Genomic DNA, 24152 nt, shown 5'->3' on the forward strand with positions numbered 1-24152 from the left:
AAACTCAAACTTAAAATGAGAAGGAAATTCCTAATTAAAACAAATACAATACAAAACAAAACAAAAACCCCAACTCTTTTTAAACAGACAGCATTTTAGCATAAAATTAGAGAGGTAGCTAGAAAATAACTTCTGTTTAATTATTCCTCATCTGGGAAGCAAACAGTTTCTCTGGATGGACAGAGAACAGCTGTTACTTTAACAGCCCCTAGTCACCCATTCTTGGAACTCTGAAATCCTAATCAACAATGCTTGGAAAATGACTCCTCCCTCAGCCAGGCAAGTTGGTTTACAACCAGCTTTCGGTTTCAAATGCTATTTTTAGTCTAGCCTGGTTATCACAGTGTAATTCTAATAACCTAAAAAGAAACATTTGGAAATAAAAACCTCTCACCTATTGCCATCAATATGGGCTTTAAAGGTCTTGCTCTGAACCTACTTCTTTCCTATCCCTTGGACAGAAATAGGTGTGCAGTTTCAGGTAGAGACCTAGAGACACTGTGGGTTGCTTTCAGCACTGCTCAAAAGATATGCTACATTCACACATTCACCATGAAGTTGTATTTTGGGGACAGGAGACTCTAGCTTACTATTGGAGAGGGAAGCAGGGGTTGGAAGAGAATGGGGATTAAACTAAGGGAAAAAATTCTGTTCTTTACTGCTCCATTAATTCTAATGAATCCAGACCAGGCATTCCCACTAATCAGTGACTAAAGATAGTTCTATGGAAGTTTATGAAAAACAAATGACTACCACCTCAGAGTAAGATGAGAACCAAAGGTCATCATATCCAAAACATGAATGCCTCCTCCAGTATTACCAATAATCTTCTATCTGGTGAAGAATCCCAGGTTGGGAGTTAGAAGATCTTGGGAGAATTCGGTAGCTGTGTTACTTTGGGGAGGCATGATGACATAAGTGGAAAGTCCACTGATCCCAGGGGAGACCTGGATTTTGTACCACATATAAACTATGTGACTGTGAGCAAGTCACATTACCTCTCTTGTTTCTTCTCTATAAAATGAGGATAACAGTTCTCCTATTTTCCTCAGAAAGGTGATCTAATAAAGGACATTTGTAAACCTTGAAGAATTCCAGAAATAGGAGTCATTACTGAGGAAGTCACTTAACTATCCTGGACTTCAGTTTCCTACATGAAATGAAGGAGTTCAACTAGATGTCTATGGCTTCTTTCATATCTAAACATACTATCCCTATGATATACAGTCACAGGAAACTTAAATGTCTTCCAAAATGATTAAATTCCATTGTCAAACAACTCTTGATTGCTGAAAAGATTTTCCTGATGTTGAATAGAAATTAACTTCCTTAAGCATGATCCTCCAAGAGATCAATGATCAAAACAACAACTATATATATAAATATTTTCTGCAGCTTTTTTTTTTGGTCATAGCAAAGACCTGGAAAGAAATCTGATGCCCATTCACTGTGGGATGGATAACCACACTGTGGTAGATGAATATCAATGGGATGTTAACAGAATATGATAAAAAAAAAAAAACAGAGAAGTATGGGAGAAAAAAAAACATAAACTGAGGCAAAAATGAAGTAAGCAGAAGCCAAGACAATAAAAACAACTATTTAAACAGATACAATAACAACAAAGCAATTGAAAGGGCCTGATGCCAAAATGATAATAAACAAGCTCAGCCTCAAAAAGAAGTCACCTCTCCTCTCCACTTCTTTGAGGAGGGGGAGTGGGAATGGATATAGAACATTGGAGATAATGAGATTTTTCTTCCCAAAATACTGCTTTTTGCTAAATTGCTTTTCCTTCTTTTTTAAAATTCTTGTTGTAAGGGATGATTCTATGTGATAGGGAGGAAGGGCAATTTGGAAAATGTAGGTGTTATAAAAACAAAAGATCAATAAAATTATTTTTAAAGAAAAAATAACTTTGCCTCCCTATAATTTCCATACATCTGCCTTGGTTCTCCCCTCTGGGTCCAAGCGGCATAAATCTAATCCCACTTCAACATACCATTTTTAAAATACTTGAAGACTATCAGGTTTTCCTGCATGTACTCCTATTTTCTTGTCAATAAAAAGCTGAGTTTTTTTAAAGCATTCCTTCTCTGGTATGTTAAGTTCCTTCACCTTGCAGTCAGTCACACTCCTCAGAATATATTCCACCTTGCTAACATCCTTTCTACAAAATCTCTAGCCCAGGTGCTACAATACCATAGATCTAACCTCAATCCGAACAGAATACAATGAGACTAGTGATTTATCAACCTCAAGCCAGAAATGAAGTTCCTGTTTATGCAACCTAATTACATTAGATCTTCCAAACTGACACATCCCAGTGTTCACTAGGACTGTATCTGAGGTCCAGCAAAACTTCAATTACAATCACATCTCCCTAATCCTCTCCTTGGATAGCTAATCTTTTGAACCCAAGACAGAACTTTACATTTATCTCTATTAAATCTTATTCTTGTTAGTTTTTGTCCTCCATAACAGCCTCTCTGGATTTCAAGTTTATTATTTAATGTATTTTTTGCTACCCTTCTCAGTTTCTTTTAATCAGCAGATTTAAACAACTCTATCCATCAATTCAAATTACTGATGGAAATGTTGACTGGAACTAGACTAAGGACCAACAGCTCTGTGGCCTTTTTCTGGAACCTTCTTCCAAGTTCAGATAGAAATCACAAACATTCTTTAAGTCTATCCAAACGCCTGCAAATTACCTGAACTGTACAATTGTCCAGTTCCTCTCTTTCCATGGTTGTCCACAAAATTATCATGGCTGTCAAATGCCTTTCTGAAATCTGTATTGGTAGTGGCTATAGAAATTTCCTACATCATGTAGTAACTCTCACAAAAAAGCAAATGAGGTTAATTCAGTTAGTTAGTTAAGAGTTAGATTACAAGTGCAGATTGTAAATGAATTCATTTTAAGTCCTAAAAAGGAAAGAGGTGTTCAAAAAGCACTTATAAACCATACCTTTAATTATTCTTCTAGAACTTCCCCACAAATCAATTTAACAACTTCATAGGCCTTAGTCTGAAGTATCCTCCTCCAGACTAACATTTGTCCATCTCTATTCCAATGGCAGCTCTTCTATTGTTAATCATGATTTTTTAAGTATTACCATCAATGCCTAAAAGAACATTCAGAAACTTTCAGTGTTCTAAGGGAGTCAATTGTCCAGTTCAAGTGACTTGAATTCATTGGGAATAACCATGCATTCTCTTACTATCTACTTACTTATGGAGGATTTTAATTCTCAGGTTAAACAATGTTGTCCTAACTTTCTCAATTTGATGTTTACTTCTTGGCAGAAAAGCAAAAATCAAAGTGAGGAGTCCCTCCCAAGCACAATCATATTTCTATCCAGTAAATGTCCCATTCCTTCCTTGAACTTCCTTTTCCTTCTCAAGTAGGTGAACAAGTCTTATTGATTGTCTTTAACATCAAATTGGGCTTTAATATACTTCTGATGTGTTCTCCACATATATCTATATTCTTCTTAAAATTTTACACTCTTCACTACCCAGAGATATACTTAATCAACTTTAAAAAAAAAGTTTTAAGAACAGAAAGAAAAGAATAACTGCAAGAAACAAGGAACTTTCCTTCCACTAAGCATGTTTCCTTTTCCTTCTCTCTCTCTGCACAATACACACACACACACACACACACACACACAAATGAATTCATGCTAAGTGCTAGAAAGGACAGATACAAACATGCACAAAAACTCATTCATTCTCTCTCTCTCTCTCTCTCTCTCTCTCTCTGGAGCTGAAATCTTGCTACTAGATAAAAAAGATATGGGACAGACTGGTTTCAATAGCTTTCCTTCAAGTGGGAAGGAATAGAATGAAGGAAAATATAGTTAGCAATATCAACTGTGGGGGGAAAAATATTGAAACAGCTTCTCTGATGGACTTATGCTAAAGAATGCGATCCATCCATCCCAGAGACAGAGTTGATGGTATCTGAACACAGACTGAAGTACCCTTTTTGTTCTTTTTCTCTCATTTTATTTTTCTTGAGGTTCCTCTATCTTTGTGGGGGGAGGGGGGATTATGCTTTCTTTTACAAGACTACTGTAGCGATGTGAAAATAAATTTTAAAAAAATCAATCAATCAATCAATAATTGCTTTCTTGCTCTCCATGGATCTTATAAGAGAAAATAATCTAGGCTTTTGAGGGAGCTAGAGAGAGAGAGAATAGCTCTGGGGTCAGACTCCTATGGAGAAATTAAGGGAAGAATCTATAAGGCCATTATCAGATACCAGAAATCAAGAGGGAAAAGGAAAGCAAAGATGAGGATGAATGGGATGAAAGATCCTCTTTAGCTGGACAAAGCAGAGGAAGCAGCCTAGGACTGACAAAATACTTATAAGGAATAGAACGATCTACCTGGAAGGGCAAAATTCCAAGGCTGGCCTCTTCCTGGAATGTTAATTACTCATTAACCCCCCCCCCAAAAAAAAACAGGAAATCATAATCTTTCTAAGCAAAACTTTTAACTTAAAAAAATTTCCCAAACCTATATATGAGAAAAGAAGTGAATACCATGAAATAATTGGTCCCTGTCAGAGCAGTAATACTCAGTTGAATGTGATGTGGGGGTCAAACACAAAATTTCCCAACCAGAAGAGTTCAGATGAACTCCTCTAAAGAACTATTTGACACAAGGTTTTCCAACCATCTTCACTTTATAATAACACTGTTAACATTACTGATTGATACACAATAGTGCATCAAAGCTAGAACTAACACAGACTCTGAATTTTAACTAAATTTTACATTTTCCAGCAGATACCCTAGCTAAGCATAGTCTTGGGCACATAGGAGATGGTTAATAAATATTTAACTGAATAGTGCCTTCCTAGAAGCAATTAAAGAGATTTAGGCCAGGGAGGGCAGTCCCTGGCAGATCATGCTTGGCCTCTACTCTATAAGTTCTGAACAAAGTAAATATGAAGGTACCAAAATGACATTTCTGCCTCATGGCAGGCAAGGGAACAAACACCCTGCAGCTGCAGCTAAGTTTTCCAAACCATAAACAGTGTCACAAAAGGGCTGTGGAAGGGAAGTCTCATTCATCCATTCAACATTCATCAAACAGCTCCAAAGAAACAGCCACAAGGAGAGGCAATGGGAGATCCTGCCATTGGAACCACCTGCACTGGGCCCACACTTCAAGTGCCAGAAATCACTGGAAGTAAACACTGCTCCGCAGGAATCTAATCCTTCAAAAGCATTCAGCGACCTCCTCCTGGGTGCCCAGACCTTCTTTGCCCTGCCCTACCTTGCAATGGGAGGGCTCTAGAAGAAAGGAAGGTCTTTCCTTCAGGGAGTTTACCATCTAATTATGAGAGGCTAAGTGGAAAGGGGGAGGGGGGACTCGAGTCGGCTAAGACCCAGGTTTAGAAACAAGGAGACCCAAGTTTGAATCCTGCCTCTAATACATATTTGCTATGGCTCCGGGGAATTCTCTTAAAGATTTTTAAGTTATGAAAATATTGTTTGAGTGGAAGGAATTTTCACTCCCTCTGTTCCCAACAAGAAAGAAATCACAGGCCCAGAAATTCCTCCCTCTCCCCACCTCAAACAACAGAAACACCAACAACCTGGGTCTGCGAAGTCAGCCACATCAAAAGCATCAGAAACAATGCAAATGAACTTGCTACTTCACAGTAAGAGAATATGAATTGAGTCAAAAATGAATTACCATGAGAAAACAATTTACCTCCTTCCTGGAAATCCTTTTTGGGTTTTCCATCTATGTTTCCAGGCCAACCAGTCAGCAGCATCTCTCCAGAATCCCTTAGTGAAGGCACACTCCAGAGAAAGAGTATGACTGCTCTGCCAAGGTGAGCCCTTGCTCCAAGGCTCAGAAGCACAAGAATGCCAGACCACAGACTCTGGAGCGACCAGCTCCGACCAGAGCGGGCGTGTGAGAACAGAGTCGTGTTGATCTGAAGGAGCTGGGGCTGGAACAGAGAAGCCTCTGCTACAAGTCACTAACATTGTGTGTGGGAGGGAGGGATACATGTCGAACCTGAGGAAAGTTAGAGGCTGGCCAGGCCACCCAATGACCGCCTGCCATGTAACCCGATGCTCCCACTAGGAAAATTCAAGGACAACTGGATTCTCTGGCGTTAAGAGAGAAGAATTAGCGGGCTCCTTACTCCCTAATTATAGACTTAAAATTTGCACATTTAACATGTTTTCTTGAACAGGCATTTTGTTTAGGGCTTTGGGGGAAGCTGGTTGCCATTCACCTAACTGAAAGGTTTGAAGGGAAGCTTTAAATCAATACTCACAAAACCAGAGGCCACACTCTGACCTCAACCATAACTGATCAGACCACCCGATTAAACAAGCATATATGAGGCATCTATTTATTAGGTACCGGCCACCCTGCTAGGTATTTTGGCTCAAGATAACACAAAGACAAAACTGAAATACACTCAGGTTCCTAGGATATTCCTAGGCAAAAAAAAAATCTAATTTTCCCTCCTGGATCTTCCCAGCCCAGGTTACTGCTGCTAAGAACAGCACAGTGTAATGGGCAAGGGCATGTCTGATCACCCTGCCATCACCCAAACACCTCAGGCTCATATAAGTTAATGAGAACCTTTGAGCTACGAACAGAGCTACACTTTTTCTGAACTTTAATTCAAGTTCAACATGTCTAAAATGAAACTGAATTTCTTTAACCCAAACCTCTCAGTCCTTCAGATTTGGCTATTTCTGTCCAATCATTCATCCTCAAAATTCAAGATTTTTTTCATTTTCCCCTAACTTTTACCATTTATCTCACTCAGCCACCAAATCTTATGAATTCTACTCCAAAAATCTCTCTCCCGTTTCCACTCTCCATTCAAATCGCCAGTTTCCTCATTCAAGCAACCATCACTCTCAACTGGACTCTTATAGTATCCTAACTGTTCCTATCTTCAGTCTCTCTCCAATTCATCTTTCACACATCTGTCCAAATAAGGCAGAGGTTTATTCATTTTACTCTCCCTCTCAAAACACACACACACACACACACACACACACACACACACACACACAAACTTTCTAATTACTTTAGAATAAAATACTAACACACCTCAGTATGGTATATAAAGCCTTCCAGATGGCTTTCAAGACTTATTTCATCCTATTTCCTTCCACTCCTGTTAAACTAGAAATCACTCTGATTTCATTCTACATACACCAGTATCTGCAAATCCCTGTAAGCATGTGTGGGGGGGTAGTCCTTCCCCACCTCTTAATACCTCTGAAGACTGAAATCCTCTTCCTTTCACAATCCAACTCAGGTGTAGTTAGTACAAGGAAAAGAACATTGGTTTAGCCATCTGAGCACTTAGAATTTAGGGGTCTGGTTCTAGAGAATACCATTTCTGGGTGACTTGAACAAGTCTCATAATTTCTTGGGACCTTGATTCCTCAGCTATAGAAGGGGAGTATTACACTGTTCTCCACAATCCTTTTCCAGTTCTCAATTGGGTGATTTTTATGAACCTCCACAAATCTTGTGACACCACCACCCCCTCCCTCCCATTAAGTCAGTGTCTCCTTTGCTCTTCTCAAACTGCCATGTCCCATATAGCTATTAGTCTATATTTCATGGTGTCCCTCCTCACCTCAATATCTTGCATATTACTCACTGCTTTCAAGGTTCACCTAAAGTGCCATACCTTATAAGAGACTTTTCCTGGTTCCTATAAGTGCTCCAGTGCTCCCAATTATTTTATATTTCACTGAGTTCATATTTAACAGTATTCATGATTTAATGAAAAAAGAACAAATACAGGCATCAGAAGACCTGGGTCCAAATCTGAGTCTTGCTATTCAAGATCTAATGGGACCTTGGGAGAGTTAAAGCTACACCTCAGCTTTTTTTCAGTTGCAAAATCAGGAAGTTGAATTGGTGATCCATCTTCCACTTTAACTAGGATCCTTTCTCCAGGAAGTTCCAAGATCCTGCCCAGGTCTAATCAATACCCATGACTACATTCGAGTGTGGGGTCAGACAAACAATAACATTATGCAAAAGCCTCTTCCCAACAGCTCTCCTAACAAATGTACCATCATGAGAAGTCAAATCATCAATGAGGATGCAAAGAACAAAGAGAGAGAGAGAGAGAGATCTCTGTCCCCCACCATGCTTTTCTTTTCCCTACAGACTAAAAGAGTAATAAAGCCACTGGATATCAAGTGCTGAACTCAAGGGAAAAGAAGCACATACAAAGACCCTGCCCTTAAAGGTCCTGGATTTTTTTTTCCTCTTGAGAGTGACCAGATCTTAGAGCCAAGAGAGATCTTAGAATTCATTTGATCCAACCTTCTCATTTTACAGACAAGAAAACTATTTGCCCAAGATCCATAGTCAGTAGCAGAGGTGAGATTTGAAACCAGATCTTCAAACTCCAAATTCACTGGTCAATGCTGCCTCTCCAGCATGTTTAACAATAAGAGGATCAGAGATTTGGAGCAAAGAGAGATTTTCGACATAAGCAAAGCCCAACAATCTTGTGACATTTCTTCTGTGCTTTAAGGTTTATAGAATATTTTTCTCACCACAACCTTGTGAGGTATAAAACAAAAGATGATTAAGAACCAAAGGGAGTTGTGATCCTACAAGTTTCAGGACACATTAAATAGAGATCTCCAAGAAGGAACCCCAGAATAGCTAGCCTCTGGCAGCAGGCAGGACAATTTAGGTTCTAGAAAACTACTAACTGAATCTGCAGGTTGGAAAGGACCCAGGGATGATCTAGTCCAAGGGGTATGAACAGGAATTCCACCAATAGCACGAACTTTCTCTTCTCCTCTCTGCCTAAGGTCTGTTTCATTGAATAAAGCAGAACAAAAAACAATGGGTGATACGTGTTGAGGGGTAAATTTCAAATTGATTTAAGGGAAAATGGTCTAAGAATTGTACTCCAAATGGATATCTGTGATCTTATACATTCTTCCCAATGATGGAGATGATCACCCATCTGTACCTGTCCACCTCTGGGAAAATCTGGCCCACATCCTAGATTCTCGTATTCATTTTTGACAAGGGGTTAAACTCTAAAACAATCTCATTTTGTAGACCTCTATTATGGAAGAATCTGCTCCTGAGGAGGAAACCTGTTCAAAATGTCAAGAGGATGCAGGGAAACCTTTCAGCACTTTGGACCCTCTGGGACAAAGTTCTGGGAAGGCAGAAACAAAGCAAGCCATGAGAGCTGAGTTCTGTATAGTTGGATCCAGGGAACAAAATCACAGATTCTTCAGTGTTTTGAAGTATAACCATTAGGTAGTTTTCCCCCCAATATCAAGCTAAAATCTGCCATTTTGAAGCTATAATAACAACTAGCAATTTTGTAGAGCTTTAAGGTTTGTAAAATACTTCACAAATATTTTCTCTTTACAACAACCTTGGGAAGTAGGTGATATTTCCCCCATTCTACAGATGAGGAAAGTGAGGCAAACAAGGTTCAGGGACTTGCCCAGAATCACACGGCTACTAAGAGTTGAGGCAGGACTTGAATTTAGGATTTCCAGTTCCATGAACTGCATCCCTTGTTTTTGGTTCTGCCCTTTAAGGTCAAACAGACCACATCTTCTATAAATGAGAATCCTTAGGCAGAGAGTTGGGAAGAAAGCCTTTGAAGTAGGTGAAGATCAGCATACATAAAAGGCAGGAGGCAAGAATAAACATGGTCTGTGTGTGAAAGGGCATTAGGCACCTGACTACTGGGAGGGATAGCCAGGAGGATGGTAGTGGTAGATGAGTTTAGAGAGGTCTACTGGAGCCTTGAATGTTACCTGATAGGCAATGGGGATCCATTGCAAATGATCTCACAGGAGCTAAATGGAGGTTTTACCCAATAACTAGTGATTACAGAGACTGAAAATTTTCAATCTAGAATTGTTTATATCCAGAAGTTAAAATGAGAACATCCAAAAGGCTGAGAACCTCTCTTAAAGGAGGAGGGTAGGCAGAATAAACAACAAATGGTTCTATCTCCCATTTCATTGATAAGAAAACTCTTAAGATCATCCTTGCTTCCTGCTCTGGTATCCCTCTTGCTCCCACCTATAAGCGAGGCCCTGGGATCGATCAAGTCTCAGGCAGGGGAGAGATAAGGACCCCATGGAAACAAAGTTTAACTTCTAAACAGCCTTATAGACCATGTATTTGGACTCTGGGCTATTGGACTGGATCCTTAGGACCCAGCACCTTTGGGTGTAACCCACTGGTAATTTGTGGTTGCTGTTGCTGAATCACTTAAGTTATGATCCCATTTTGGAGTTTTCTAAGCAAATATACTAGAGTGGTTTCCTTCTCTAGATCATTTTACAGATGAGGAAACTGAGGCAAACAGTAAACTGCCCTCATATAATAATTACTAGATGCCCATTAGAACCCAATGCCCCTGATTTTGAATCCCTAGTTTTCTTCAAGGTTCAGCTCAGAAGACACCTCTTTTCCTGATCCCACCCCACAGCTTCTAGAAATTCTCTCCTCCTAAATTATCTAGGTTCTATCTTGTATATATATATATATTATTTATATTTATGTATGTACACACTGTGCATACTCTCCCCACACTATATAAAATATAAACTTTTTCATTTTTTTGCCTCAGTATCCTCCAGCACCTACCCTTGTGCCCAGGACACAGTATGCTTATCTACTGATTAGAGTTCCCGTTCCTCCAAGACTGAAGTCCTTCCTACCTTACAAAGTTTTTTAGCAGGAGAATGAAATTCAGCCTCCTGAATCTCAATCTCCTTGCCATCTGCTAACAGATCTCCCTGAATCTATCTCCTTGGACTTTGGTTGCCTGACACCAGATATCTCCTTCTGCCTGCAAGGACACTCCCACTTGTCACCAATGGTCTCCTTTCTTAGATCTCCTCTTGTCACCTATTTTTCTTTTCACTAGTCATGGTCACTCATTCCCTGGTCACCTACCCTGCCTTAGTGGGACTATCCAATCTCAAATTCTCAGGCCCAATCAAACCCTATCCCAAGGAGGGGGTAGGGGAGGAAGAGAAGGGAAGTCCCAATCCCATCCCTGTTTGGCCCCATAGGTTGTTACCGCTCTTTAAGGGAAGAAAAGTGTCACAAAGAAACAAAAGGAGTCCTCTTTCTTGCCCCCCTCTCTTTCAAGCCTTACAGATAACCCCTGTGTGTGAGCCACCCATAAAAATACTACCTGATACCTATCTTTTACTGGAATTTTCCCTAGGTTATTAAGAACACAAACATTTTGAACTTTTTAAAAGAACCAGTGGATTCAAAAATGAGAAAATGAAAGAAGCTGGGAAAAAAGAAGAGACAGTTCAGAGAACAATTCTTCACCAGAATAGCCCTGCTCCCTCCAACCACAAAGCACCATCCTATACAGGAGACTGAATATGTTCACACTTCATTTTGTCACAATGCTTGAAATTGCACTAATGAGAGATTCATTTGGGGGGAACTCGCTTCCCTTCTCATCAGCGTGAATTACTCCAGACTGCTTTCATCTTAACAGCCAGCCAAGTGAGGAAGGAAAGAGGGAAGTCATTTGGGGCTGAAGAACAAGACTCCAGGAGACAGGAAAGGGACACAGTGAGGGACTTAGGAATGCTCAAAACAAGATTCTCCTATTTCAAAAGTTTGCCTAAGGCTAGTCGTATGTGTAGTCTAACTCTCCTTATAGCTAGCACTAATACGGTTAACACACTAAGTAAGGTTTGCAAAATGCTTCATAAATATTATTTCATCTTATCCTAACAGATGAGGAAACTGAGGCTGAGAGAGGTTAAGGATCTTGCCTAAGGATCACACAACTAGTAAGGATCTAGGAAGGTCAGATCTCCCGTGATTCCAAGTGCAAAGTTTGTCTCTACTGTACCACCTGCCCCTGCCAGTCCCTTCCATGATTGCCACACAACTTCAATTAATACTAATCAAATTGAAGTTCAGCTTAATTCAAGGTTAAATAAGCTTTTGGGGCTAGCTGGGAACATTGTCTCTAAGAGAAACAGGGCTCAAAAGACCTGACTTACAAATTTTTAAGAAATAACATGCACCAGGTTGGGGAATGTCTCTCATGTCCAATTAAATATTTGTCCTTTTTGCCTTTTTCTTAACCGTGCTATTTTCCTGGTACAAACCAAACTGGAGTCACAATGTGTGACTTGGAAGTCTGACAGACAATCGGCCCTTAACCAAGAAGTTAAATCAGTATGGCTTTCACTTTCAGAAGAGGGGTTGGGAGGGGGTGACAGACCATACACCCCAAACCTGCCAGAGGAAAAAACAAAACAGGAAAACCTCAAGATCAGCCACAATCTTCTTAGAATACAACCTCAGAAGCAACCAAGACTTTGCTAGCAGAAAAACTTGTCTTTTATGTATCACAATAATGAGCTGCTTCTTTTAATTAGTAAAGAACCCTTTGAGCAAGTCTAATGCCCCTCATTCCCACAGGGCAGGGTTTCCCTTTAAAAAAAAAATTGCATAGCACTGTGTCACTCGGAAAAGCTGTCGAACTGGACTGATCCAGGTTAGAACATGATTCCCTCTCCCCAACGATAATCCACACCCACCACACGGCTGCAGGTTCTTCCAAGAGGAAAAAAAAAACCCACTACAGTCCAAACTGTGCCAAGAGAGGATTTTTCTACGTAATTTCTTTCCTCAAGATGCAGCATGGGAATAGTGGATAACACTGTTGGGTTGGAATCATTAAATCCTCTCTCAGATACTTACTAGCTATATGATCTGGGGCAAGTCATTAATTTCTCTGTGTTTCAAAAAACTAACCAGGACTTTAACCTTGTCTTATCTGAAGGTGAGTGATTCTTGTTATTCAAGGCCATTTACTTAAAGTTATAGGTGTTTCCTAGGGAGGAAAGAGTTCCCACATTGAGAATTCCCTAGGAGGCTATGCATGTCCCCCATGTTCATGTATTCTCTACACTAGAACTTAAAGGGCTTACACCTAACATCCAGCATCCGGCACAAGAATCTCTGAAATAAGAGTCCCCAAAATTTCTCTGATAAAAGTTCTCATTTGGAAAACTTATATCAATAAGAGTTATTTCCCCATAATTCAAGGAGGACATCTAAACCATCAATAGACAAAGAAAAACTACTCCAAATCACTTACACTTAGAGAAATCCAAATTAAAATAACTTGAACTTCTACTTCACATTTACTAATCCCCCCTAAAGATAAATATTTGAGGGGGTTTTTATGAAAACGAAAATGTAAAAGTAAGAAATCAGGTGCCCAGTCTGGAAAATACTAGAATTACATCCCATAAATCACTAAAATTATCACTAAACTGATGGTGTCATACCCCAAAGTGATCAATGAAAGAGAAAAAGAACCCAAGTATACAAAATCCATATATAGTAGTTTTTTTGTGTGGTAGCAAAGAACTGGGAAATGGCCAAACAAATTATGATATATGACTATAATAGTATTATGTTGTAAGACATAATGAAAGAGATATGCTCCAGAAAAATCTGGGAATATTTGCATGAATTGAGGCAAAATGAAATAAGCAGAACCAGAAGAACACAATTTACAAAGGCAACTTTGAGAGACGATAAAAACTCTGATCAGTGCTAATGACCAATCATGATTCCAGAGGGCTGATCTTGAAATAAACTTCCTACCTCATGGCAGACAAGTGATAAATTCAAGTGTCAGGGAAGCATTCCTTTTTGGACATGGACAATGTGGGAATTTGTTTTGCTTAAACATAAATATTTCTTAAAGAATTCTATTCTTTTCAATTGGGGGAGCAAGTGCAAGGGGAGGAAAAAGAATGGGGAAAAATGAACTGAAAAAAATCAAAAGAAATATTTTAAAATTTTCATAACTTTTTTCAATTTTAAAAAGAAATAGAAAGCACTGGTGTCTAACAGTCATCATATCAGGACTTAAAGTTTCAAGAAATGAAGCCTTCAACTTCAATCAGCCGTCGTCACCAATCAAGGCAGTTTCAACTTCATGACTTCCCAGACAGTCAAGAATTTCACAGCAGGGGTAGATTCTGATTCATTCCCACCCCTCTCTCCAATTTGGTTTGCTCCTACTTATGAGCAGGGTATATGTGGTATTTTTTTTGCACTCCTCTAAACTTTAAGCAGAGTACCTCGGTACACAGATCTGTAATAAATGTATTGAATTGAATAGGACTAGACCCTCAGAGGAATTGCATGTATTGGTTTTCTCAATCTGTTCAATAAAGCACATAGTGAATGAAGTGCTGGTTTGGAGGGGAGAAGACCAGGCTTCAAATACTGCAGCAAATGTTTACTAGCTATACGAACCCTGAGAAGTCACTTATAGGATCACCGATCAATTAATTAATTAAGAACATGCTAGGCACTGCACCAAGTTATGGAGATACCAAAAAAAAATTAAAATTAAAAAATGCAATAGTCCCTGCCCTCATGGAATTTAAATTCTATCATCGCTTTGGAGCTAGAAGGGATCTGGAAAATCATTTAATGCAATTCATTTCATTTTACAGATGAGGAAATACAGGCACAGGCAAGTTAATTGGGGAAAAAATAATGATACCTAATTTACAGGGTTAATATTTTAAAAATAAAATAATTATATATAGTTCTGTAGATATTAATTAATATATCATGTAAAGGTTAAGATAAAAAATTTCTATCAAGACAGATTATGGAAAAGCATCTTACAGATGAAGTGTCGCTGTTTTAACCAAGAACTGGAATGGTTTGTACTCCCTTGTGTTCTTTAAAACAGAAGGAACACAAGAATGAGAACATAGAAGGTATCCAGCCAATACCTACTGGTTCACGAAGTAACTTTTTCCCTTTTATTTTTATTATTGAATCTGAATTTGCTGATATAAAGTGGAGGGAGGGTAGAAAGGACCCTGTCTCCATCCCCAACCCAAAGAATGTAAACTATTTGGAAGGGGGACCAAAGTTGGAGTGTCCAGTCCCCTTACTTCTACCAGTGAGTGGGCTGATACCCTGAGACTTCCCATCTGAGTCTAAAGATATTAAAACAAAGAGGTGAAGGACCAAGGAGGAGTGGAGATGTAGGAGCCAACCCTCTGTCTCCAGATAGATCATCCATCCACTCTAAGACCATTTTCTTATAGGTCAAAAGAATTTAATATAAGTTAGTACTTTATCCCAACAAGATTAATCCAACAAAAGAAAAGAGGTTTATTTTTTCCAGAGATATCAAACTTTTTAACCTCTAGAAATGGTGAAGCAAAAACTTCCAGTGAAAGGGAAATCTGAAAGCAAAAACTCATCATTTTGTTGTCTCTCTGTCTCCCTGTCTCTGTCTTCCTCTCCTAAAAACATTGAGATGTAAGCAGTATAAACCGAGGCTGAGGAGTTGGGTCAGTGATCCCACTAGCACAGGAACCTCCTTCTAGTAATTTGCACCTTCTCTATTTCCTTAATTTGTCCAAAGTCATGAAGGTATTTCTCTAAGGTGGAATTTGAACTCGGGTCTTTGTGGCAACAAGGTCAGCTCTCTAAACACTAAGTCCCACACCTTCTCAAGTAGTATAAGTAATATATCATTATCTGACAAGCTCAGAAAGGGTGGCAGATTTGGGATGTAGGAATACAAGCCTTTTCGAATTCAAGACTGATTCAAATCAACTCATTTAAATTCAAACGTTTGTTAAGCTCTAATGAAGACTCTGGACTGGCTCACCCCAGGAAAACAATAACCAAAGACAATTCTAAAGGGCTTGTGATGGAAATACCATCCACATCCAGAGAAGGAACTATGGAGTCTGAATGCAGACCAAAGCTTACTGTTTTCCATTTTGAAAATCTGTCATGTGTTTTATGATTTTTTTTCCCCTCAAGTTTTTTCTTTTTTGTTCTGATTCTTAACACAACATGATTACTCTGGAAATATGTTTAACATAGTTATACAAGTATATGTCAGTTTCCTATGTCAGATTGCTCTCCATGGAAGAGGAGGGAGAGACAGGAGGGAGAATATGTACAACTCAAAAACCTTACCAAAAAAAAAAAAGATTTGAAAACTATCTTTGTATATAGTTGTATATATTTGTATATAGTTGGAAAAAATAAATACATTAAAAAAAACTCTAATGATGGAAGGCAATGAATAATCCTGACCTGAAGGGGTATATCCAAGTATCCAAATGATTTTTTCACAAGGAGAACTGAGGCTAGAAAGGACCTTCTCCTCCCACTGAGCCACACTGCCCTAGACGATGCTTACAATTTTTATCGCAACATCCCAAGCCCTTCTTGATCATCAAACACCCAAGGATTGGATTCACAAGCCTCATTGTCCTGCCATACATGAAGGTATCTGGCCCCGTTCTACCTAAGGATATGACAAAAGCCACAAAGAAAAGAGTCTCTTATCATCAGGACTAGAGCCCACAGACACCGGATTTCTTATTGCCAGGAGCTCAAAGTGGGGAGGGAGGAGCCACACAAACCATGCTCAACCAGAACAAAATACACACACCCAGTCCAAGCTATCTTTGGACTTGTGTCATCTCTGACCATTTTGGGAGGAAGCAGAGAAACTGATAGTGAAGATGAATGAGGCACCTCGGGTCTCTATCACCAACTATTTTCTAAGGCTAAATCTACATGCTGAAGACACCTGACTAATCACTTAGCAGTTGAGAAGGTCAGTCCCAGGTAAAAAGTTCTTCCCGGAATTAACAGATTTTCCTTTCCTCTTTTCCTAATCCCTGAGAAAGTCCCATTAAATAGGTAAAAATCTACTTTCCTAGAGCCCGTTACTATCCACTTCTACCCTAGTCTTTTCTCAAATACCTCTCTGCCTTTCCCTTTCTAAAAACCTTCTTTAGATACAGAATGGCATAATATATGGGATCTATACTCATATTCAGAAAGGTCTCAATTGAAATTCTCTGCCGTACATGCTTATTAGTTGTGGAATGCTAAGCAAGTCATTCACTTGCCTTGTGTATAAAATAAGGCTAAGGGGGTTCAGCTCAATGACCTCTCAAGTCCCTTCCACATCTAAATCTATCACCTTATGATGCCTGTGTCATACACCTTTAAATCTCACTTCTATCTTCTTCCTCTCATGGAAGAACTGATCCTCTCCCTTCCCAAAAGATTATATTCTTACCAGTCTTTCCCTCCTGGATATACCTCTCATTACACTTACACCCTTAGCAGAGTGGGTAGGTGAGCATTCTCTGTTCTTTTCTGCCACTACCATCTCTCCCAACCTGTCTCTGCTGCCATCACTCCTAGGGAACCTTAAAGGAGGAAGAATTGTTATTTCCTCATCACCCATTCCAGATCTTAGTTCGCAATAAGTGTTTAGCATAGTTCCTAGCACCTTGTAGGCACTCAATAAATGTTTACTGAATGACAATTATCTCCCAATCTCCAGATAATTTTCTTCCTTTCTCAAAGAATGTTCCCTCTGAGGAATAACACCTTGACTGCTGGGAGATTTCATCAATACCTTCTGGCTTCCCAGTTGAAATTCCAACTCAGCCACAAACAGAAACCAACCTTTGATTTTACCATCATTTCTAATTGCTTTATCACCATCATTCAGATCTCCAAAATTATTCTGTTATTCACAACCTACTACCACTAACCCTTTTTTTTTCCTGGATCACTTGATCTATTCTTCATTCTCATTATGACCCAACTTTGATCTCACCTTCCTTATCCCTATGGTTAACCATTTCAATCAAATCCTGACCTTGAATCCCTACTCCTCTTGTCCAGTCCTGCTTATACCTTTGTCAACCACTCCTCCCTCTCATTAGAATATCCCTACTCTCTACCTTCCCTTGCTTACTCAGGAGCAGCAGAATTGTTAACACAAAAAATTCCAAACTCCACTGGACCCTCACTGCCCAGTGGCAATCCTTTTAAATTGTTCCTTAAATGACTTTCTATGGCACTTCCCCACAACTTGAATCTCAAATCCTTTCTTCAAGCCTCCCCAAGCAGGACTTCATTTCCTCCTTTACTGTAAAAATAGCAGTTTAAGCACATTTTTCTCTACACTGTTATACCTCAAAACTTCTCTAGATCAGAGCTCCGCCATACCCCCCAGCCCACTGCCTCTGTCATTACCCAGTCTCACAAAAAAGGTAGCCCTTCTCCTAGTCAAGGTCAAGCCCTTTATTTGTGCCCTTGAGCCAGATTTTGAATAGCAATTTCTCTTTATGTGCCATTTCCCTTTCTGCTACCTAGGACCATGCCTGGGTTGAGTCTAACCCTTATTTAAAACACCTAAGAATGCCCCCTTAGTGTCCTTTTTCCTTTTCAGTCAAATTCCTAGAAAGAGCCATCTACACCCCTTGCCTCCCTGCAAAACCTTTCATGAATTTCTCAACTTTTTAAATTCTGGTTTCCTACACCTGCAGTTTCCAATAATCTGGTAATTACCAAATCCAATTACACTGTCTCAGTTCTGGGAAGATTGCTGGACTTTAAGCCTAGAAGACTTGGGTTCAAATCTTGTGGGTGCACACACACACACACACACAGAGCTGTGTGACCCTGGGCCAAGTCACTTAACCATTCAGCCTCAGTTTTCCCACTATATAAAACAAGGGTACCACCCTCCATATTTTCCAAGCCTTCTTCCAGTTTCAAAACTATGAACCAAAAATGTTGCCCTATCTTCACAGGAACATCATCCAAGTCTTATCTGCTATCTACATTCCCTAGATAATTCCTGAATGAATGTATCTCATCCTCCCTTAAACACCTCAAACTCTACTTGTTCGAAATGAAACTCTTTCCCTTCCCTTTCCAGGGGATCCTCCAGAATCCTCTTGCTGTGGAAGCCTTCCCCCTCATTCTTCCAGACACATAAATTTGCAACATCAGAGCTATTTCTGATTCCCTCTCCTCATATCCTATGAGTTGCCACCCATCATCCTGAGTTCAAGTCTAGCCTCAGATACTCAGTTGTTTGACCCTGTTTGCCTCAGTTTCCTCACCTGTCAAATGCGCTGGCAGTTTCCTCACCTGTCAAATGCGCTGGAGAAGGAAATAGAAAACTACTCCAGTATTTTTGCAAAGAAAACCCCAATGAGGTCATGAAGAGTCATACTCAACTTGAAACCTTTCAAGAATTATTTCACATTACCCTTCATTCCTTAAACTCTGTATTGACTTTTCTGCCTTCAGGGACCAATTGTCTGTTCCCCAATCCCAGAATACATTTCCACCTCAATTTAGCCTCAACGTTTTTTAGCTTTCTTTTAAGTGTAAAATAACTCTTAGGAAAACCAAATCTAGTTCTCTCTTCCTCTTCTAACCATCTTGAAATTATTTATCTTAGCTGTGTCCTGGGTTTCCAGGTTGAATCCTACAGTAGAAGGTTAGTTTATTGTGACCCAGGACTGCTGCTACAGTTTTCTTTTGTCTCTTTATCTCCAGTTTCCAGTTTAATAAATATTTGGTGACATAAAGGGAAAAGGGCAGTAGAGGTTTTCAACCCATTTGCAAATAAGTGAACAAGTTATAACCCTCTTGGTAAGGAGGACATCTACCAGTCTTTGCATAGGAGGAAACTGTAGCCTGGAGAGATAAATTTGCCCAAGGTAGTCAGTACATCACAGAATCAGGACTCCATCTTTTGTAAAGAGTGGCATCTTTCCCATGGTTGATAAGAATGCTGGAACTGGAGTCTAGGCTCAGCTATGTACTTACAGAGGAATCCGGGAAAAGTCACTTTCTGGACAGGTTTTTCTATATCTAAAATGTGGAAATAAAGTCCCTTCTCATCCTGGATCCAGCATCTTATAAATCCATGTCCATTGTTACTCTACCACCTCACACCAGCTATGACAATGTATTTATATTAGGAACTTTAACCAGAAAAGAATACTATGTAGTCAGTTCAATTTCAACTCAAATTATGTAGTTACAAAGAAAAACAATTACATTATGACCAATTATCAAAATCTTTTTAAAAACAAGTTCACAGAACTGGGTTAAGAACTCTTATGTTAACATATTAAACAATGATTGCAATGCACAACCCATATCGGATTGTTTGCTGACAAAGGGAGAGGGGAGGGAAAGTGGTAGAAAACTGAGGAACTCAAAAGTTTGCAAAAGGACGAAATGTTGAGAACTATCTTGGCAAGCAACTGGGAAAAACTAAATAGGGGGGAAAGGAACTCTAGAGCTAAGAAACTAAGGAAAGGGAAAGACTTGGCCATTGATGGGCCTTGGTTTGAATCTTGGCTCTGCCACTTAAAACTGTGTAACCATCAAAGTGGCATAGCAATTCTCTTTTTTGTTGTACATGGAGATGCATGTTTTAGTTCATAAGTTAAAAATAAAATAAACAGAAACTGGGGGAAAAAAAAGAACTGCAGCTCTGAACTTGTTTCCACAGAGGCAGGATGATGTTCTGATGATCTGGAAGGTTCCTTTCAGCTCTGGACCTACGATCCTCTGATAGATACTTCCATAACTCAAGTCCTCCATACCCTTTTGCCCCTCAGAACTACTGTACCAGCCTTCACGATACCCCCTCTCCAATTCATTCATACCACCACCAAAATAATCTTCCTAATTAAAGCCTGTGATCTCATCACTCCTAAGGCTAAACTTGTTCGGAGGCTCCACACCCCCAGCCCCCCACTGCCTGTAAAAGTAAAAAGCAAATTCTTCCTGGACACTAGAAATGTTTGGTGAATTCAATCGAGTGGGAAGAAAGTGGGAGGGGACCCCCCCCCCAAAAATGATGAAGTAATTGTACTTTCGCTCCCCCCAATTTCTGGGGATCTGAATCCATATTTTACAGGACTCCGGTCTGGGAGGAGGGGAAAGGCAAGAGTGAGAGGAGAAGATTCTAGATTTCTTCGGAAAGCTCCAAAAATCCTCGGGCCGATTTAAGTCTAGGTAGCTTAAGGCCGCGCTAAGACTTGTGATGGCAGGGTGTGGGGGGCCCTACCAGGCATCTAGCTCATTCTACAGGGTTTACAGGCACCCCGCTTTCAAGTGGGGTGCACCACTCGGGGAAAAGGCGCTTCTCAAACTGCCCTGGCATTTTAGACAAATACCTGGGGTCCTTTTGGGTATTGTGGGTTCTATCGATCCCCCGGGCCCCCTCCCCACGCACCCCCGGTACCGCCCCCGACTCCTCATCCAACCCGCGCCCGGCTCCCTTCGCAGCCTCTCGCTTCGGCAGTTTCTACCCCAAAGGTCCTCGGAGGGGGGACGCCTCGGGGCTCCCCGCTCCCCACGGACCGGCCGCGTGGGGGCCCCGGGGGCTCCCCGCGAACAAAGCCCCGCGGCCGGGGGTGTGTCCCCGCCCCCCCGCCGGCGCGCCCCCCTCCACTTGGGCCTGAGCTCCCTCCAAACCGCCCCCCCCCCCGCCCCGCGGGCCTCGGGGCGTGGGAAATCCCCGGGGAGGGGCGAAGGGGCGGCCGAGGCCCGGGTGCGAGTGCGGGGGGCGTGCGGGGGGCGGCCCGCGCCGGCCCGCAGCATTGTTCGCCAATCCCGAGCGGGAGGCTTGTTTTTCGGCTCCCCTCCCCTCCCCTCCCCTCCCCCGCCGCCCCGCCCCTCCGCGCCCCTCCCCCGGAGTCCGGTCCACGAGCCGCCCCGAGCGGCGGCCGCGCACAGCTGCGCTCGGGGCCCCGGGCCGGGCCCCCCGCCCCCGCCCCCGCCCCCGGGGGGCTGAGCCGCGGGGGAGCCCCGAAAGCGCAGCCGGGAGGCTCCCGGACCCCCCCGCCCCCCGAGCCCCGCGGCGGGAGCCCGCGCCGCGCCCCGCCCCTCGCCCCTTCCCCAGCGCGCTCCGGGCCGGCCCCGGCTCCCCGGGGAGGGCGCCCCTGGAGCCCGGGACGTCTCGGGGGGCCGGGGGCGCCGGCCCGCGGCGACGCGCTCATGCCCTCCGAGCGGCCGAGGCCGCCCCTTGGCGGGCCGGGGCCGGGGGCCGGGGGCCGGGGCCCGGGGGGCCGGCGGGGCAGCGCGCCCCGGGCACAGGTGCTCGGCCGGGCAAGTTCCTTTGTTGGTAAACATTGCGGCGAGTGGTGCACGCCCGCCGCGGGCCCCGCGGACACGCGGACACGCGCCGCGCCCCGCCCCCGGCCCCCCGTGGCCCCGCACACGGGCCCGGGGCAGGCGCCCCGAGGGTCGGAGCCGGGGGCCCCGCCGCGCCCCCGGGAAGCCCCCGCACTCACCTGCGCACAGCGATCCCCACAGCAGGGCGAACGCGACCCACGGCGCCGTCATCGTCCACGGGGCCGGGGCCGCCGCGCGCGGCCCGAGCGGCGGGAAGAAGCCCGCGCGCCGCGAGCGATGCGGGGCGCCGGGGCCGGGCCGGGGCCGGCAGGCGCGGGGCGGCCGCCCGGGCCCCGCCGCGCCGCTGCGCCCCGCCGCTGCTCCCCACGCGCGCCGGAGACTCCGTCCGGGGCGCCCGGGCCGCCGCGGGGCGCGCGCCCGGACCCCAAAGTTTGCGGGGCTCGGGCTGGGGGCTCAGGGCAGCTGCGGCGCGCGCGGGCGGCTGAGGCTGCGGCTGCGGCCCGGGCTCCGGGGCGCGGGGACGGCGGGGGCCGGGGGGCGGCAGCTGGGCTGGGGGGCGGCGGCGGAGCGGGGCGGCGCGGGCTGCGGAGGGGGCTGCGGCGCGCCGGGCGCAGGCATAGCGCGGCGGGGCGGGGGGCGGCGGCGGGCGGCGGGGCGGCGGGCACGCGGGGCCGGGGCGAGCTCCGGCTCCGGAGTGGCCATGAAAGGACTGGGGGAGCGCGGGAGGGGGAGGGGCGGGGGGAGGGGAGCTGAACCCAGTCCAAAATGGCTCCTGAGCCGCCGAGGCGAAGCGGAGCCCGCGGGGAAACCCGGATGTTTGATACAAAGAGGCGGGCGGGGGGCCGGCCCGAGCGCGGGGAGGGGGCGGGGCCTCGTGGACAGCTCCCACCCCGGGAGGGGGTGCCCCCGCTCCGCCCGCTGGGAGCCCCTTCCCGCGCCTCCTCCGGATCCCGGGGCGCGCGCCCGGAGCCGGGGTCCCCTCCGCACCGGGGTGGGGGGCCGCTCCGCCAGAAGGACCTGTTGGAGCCCAGGCGCGGTCCGCGGGCAGAGAGGGGCCCCGGCGCCCACCCCCGTCACCCACGCCCCGGGGCCGGGGCCGCCGTGAACTGGGGCGACCCCCCCCATGCCCATTGGGACTGCGCCCGGCGGAGTCGGCCTTGGACCGCCGCCCCCCGACACGCGCCGCACTCTCGTTTTAGCAAAGAATAAAAAGCGAAACAGCCAACAGTTCCTTAGCGCCCGGAGACTCGGGTCCAGCGTATCAATAATCAGCCCCGAGCAGCCACGGACTTGTCCAGGGTCACACGACACAGATGGTGTCTGAACACCCGCACCAGGGCGTCCGAAGCTTTCAAGGGACTTAGGTGCCCTTGGTCAGGGAATGATCAGAGATCTCACAATCCTGTGGAAACACTTGTTCAAAGGAGGGGTGCCCAGGGACCCCCAAAAGGGTAGACACAACGACGACAATGTGAACAAAGTAAAAAGCTAACATTGTGGCATTATTTCAACCAAGTTCAGCCCCTCTCAAAGTTGCGAAAATGTATCTCCAGCTCGGCTTCAGTGCAGAGGTTCTCTATGGGTGAGTGTTGCCTCTACTATCAAACACTGGATGTGTTCGTTTTGCTGAGCTATTTTCCCCCCTTTTCCCTTTTTAAAAATACAAGGGATGGCTGGCTGGATGGGAGAGCCAGGAGGCACACAACTGGAAATGAAAGTGATGGAACCGAAGTAAAGCATCCCTAATGAACAGATGAAAAGGTACCTGCAAGATAGTTAAAGAGCAGGAAGGAACTCGATACACTAAGGTCAAACTAATGGGTTCAAAAGCTAGCTCAGAACGGGGCTTCCTTCACAACTTGGTGAAATGGACAATTCAAGTAGCAGTAGGTCCATTTCACAGATCAACCAAAAAGCTTCACGATTCACCCGGCTGCACATAAGACGGCAATATTTGAGATCAGGACTCTAGCTTCAAAGTCTGTGTGCTCCATTCAGAGCAAAAGCGCTGCTTTTCAATTTGGTATATGGAGCCCAAATCTGAGAATTAAAAGAACTGCATCCTCTCCCTAGCATTGCTCTGATACATAGTGAGACTCTAAGGAAGACAA

General features: G+C 43.7%; 1 protein-coding gene across 1 annotated transcript in view; it reads right to left on the bottom strand.

Annotated features, from left to right (window-relative positions):
- ACVR2B (activin A receptor type 2B) overlaps nt 1-5888 on the bottom strand; it is a 67863-nt gene extending 61975 nt beyond the window's left edge. The window contains exon 1 of the mRNA XM_074198321.1: nt 5734-5888. Within this exon, the coding sequence (XP_074054422.1) occupies nt 5734-5797 (64 nt within the window). The 5' untranslated portion in view covers nt 5798-5888. The remainder of the gene's footprint in view (nt 1-5733) is intronic.
- Between the last annotated feature and the right edge of the window lie 18264 nt (nt 5889-24152).

The sequence above is a fragment of the Macrotis lagotis genome, chromosome 8 (assembly GCF_037893015.1).
Source record: "Macrotis lagotis isolate mMagLag1 chromosome 8, bilby.v1.9.chrom.fasta, whole genome shotgun sequence".
In the NCBI taxonomy this organism is placed as follows: domain Eukaryota; kingdom Metazoa; phylum Chordata; class Mammalia; order Peramelemorphia; family Peramelidae; genus Macrotis; species Macrotis lagotis.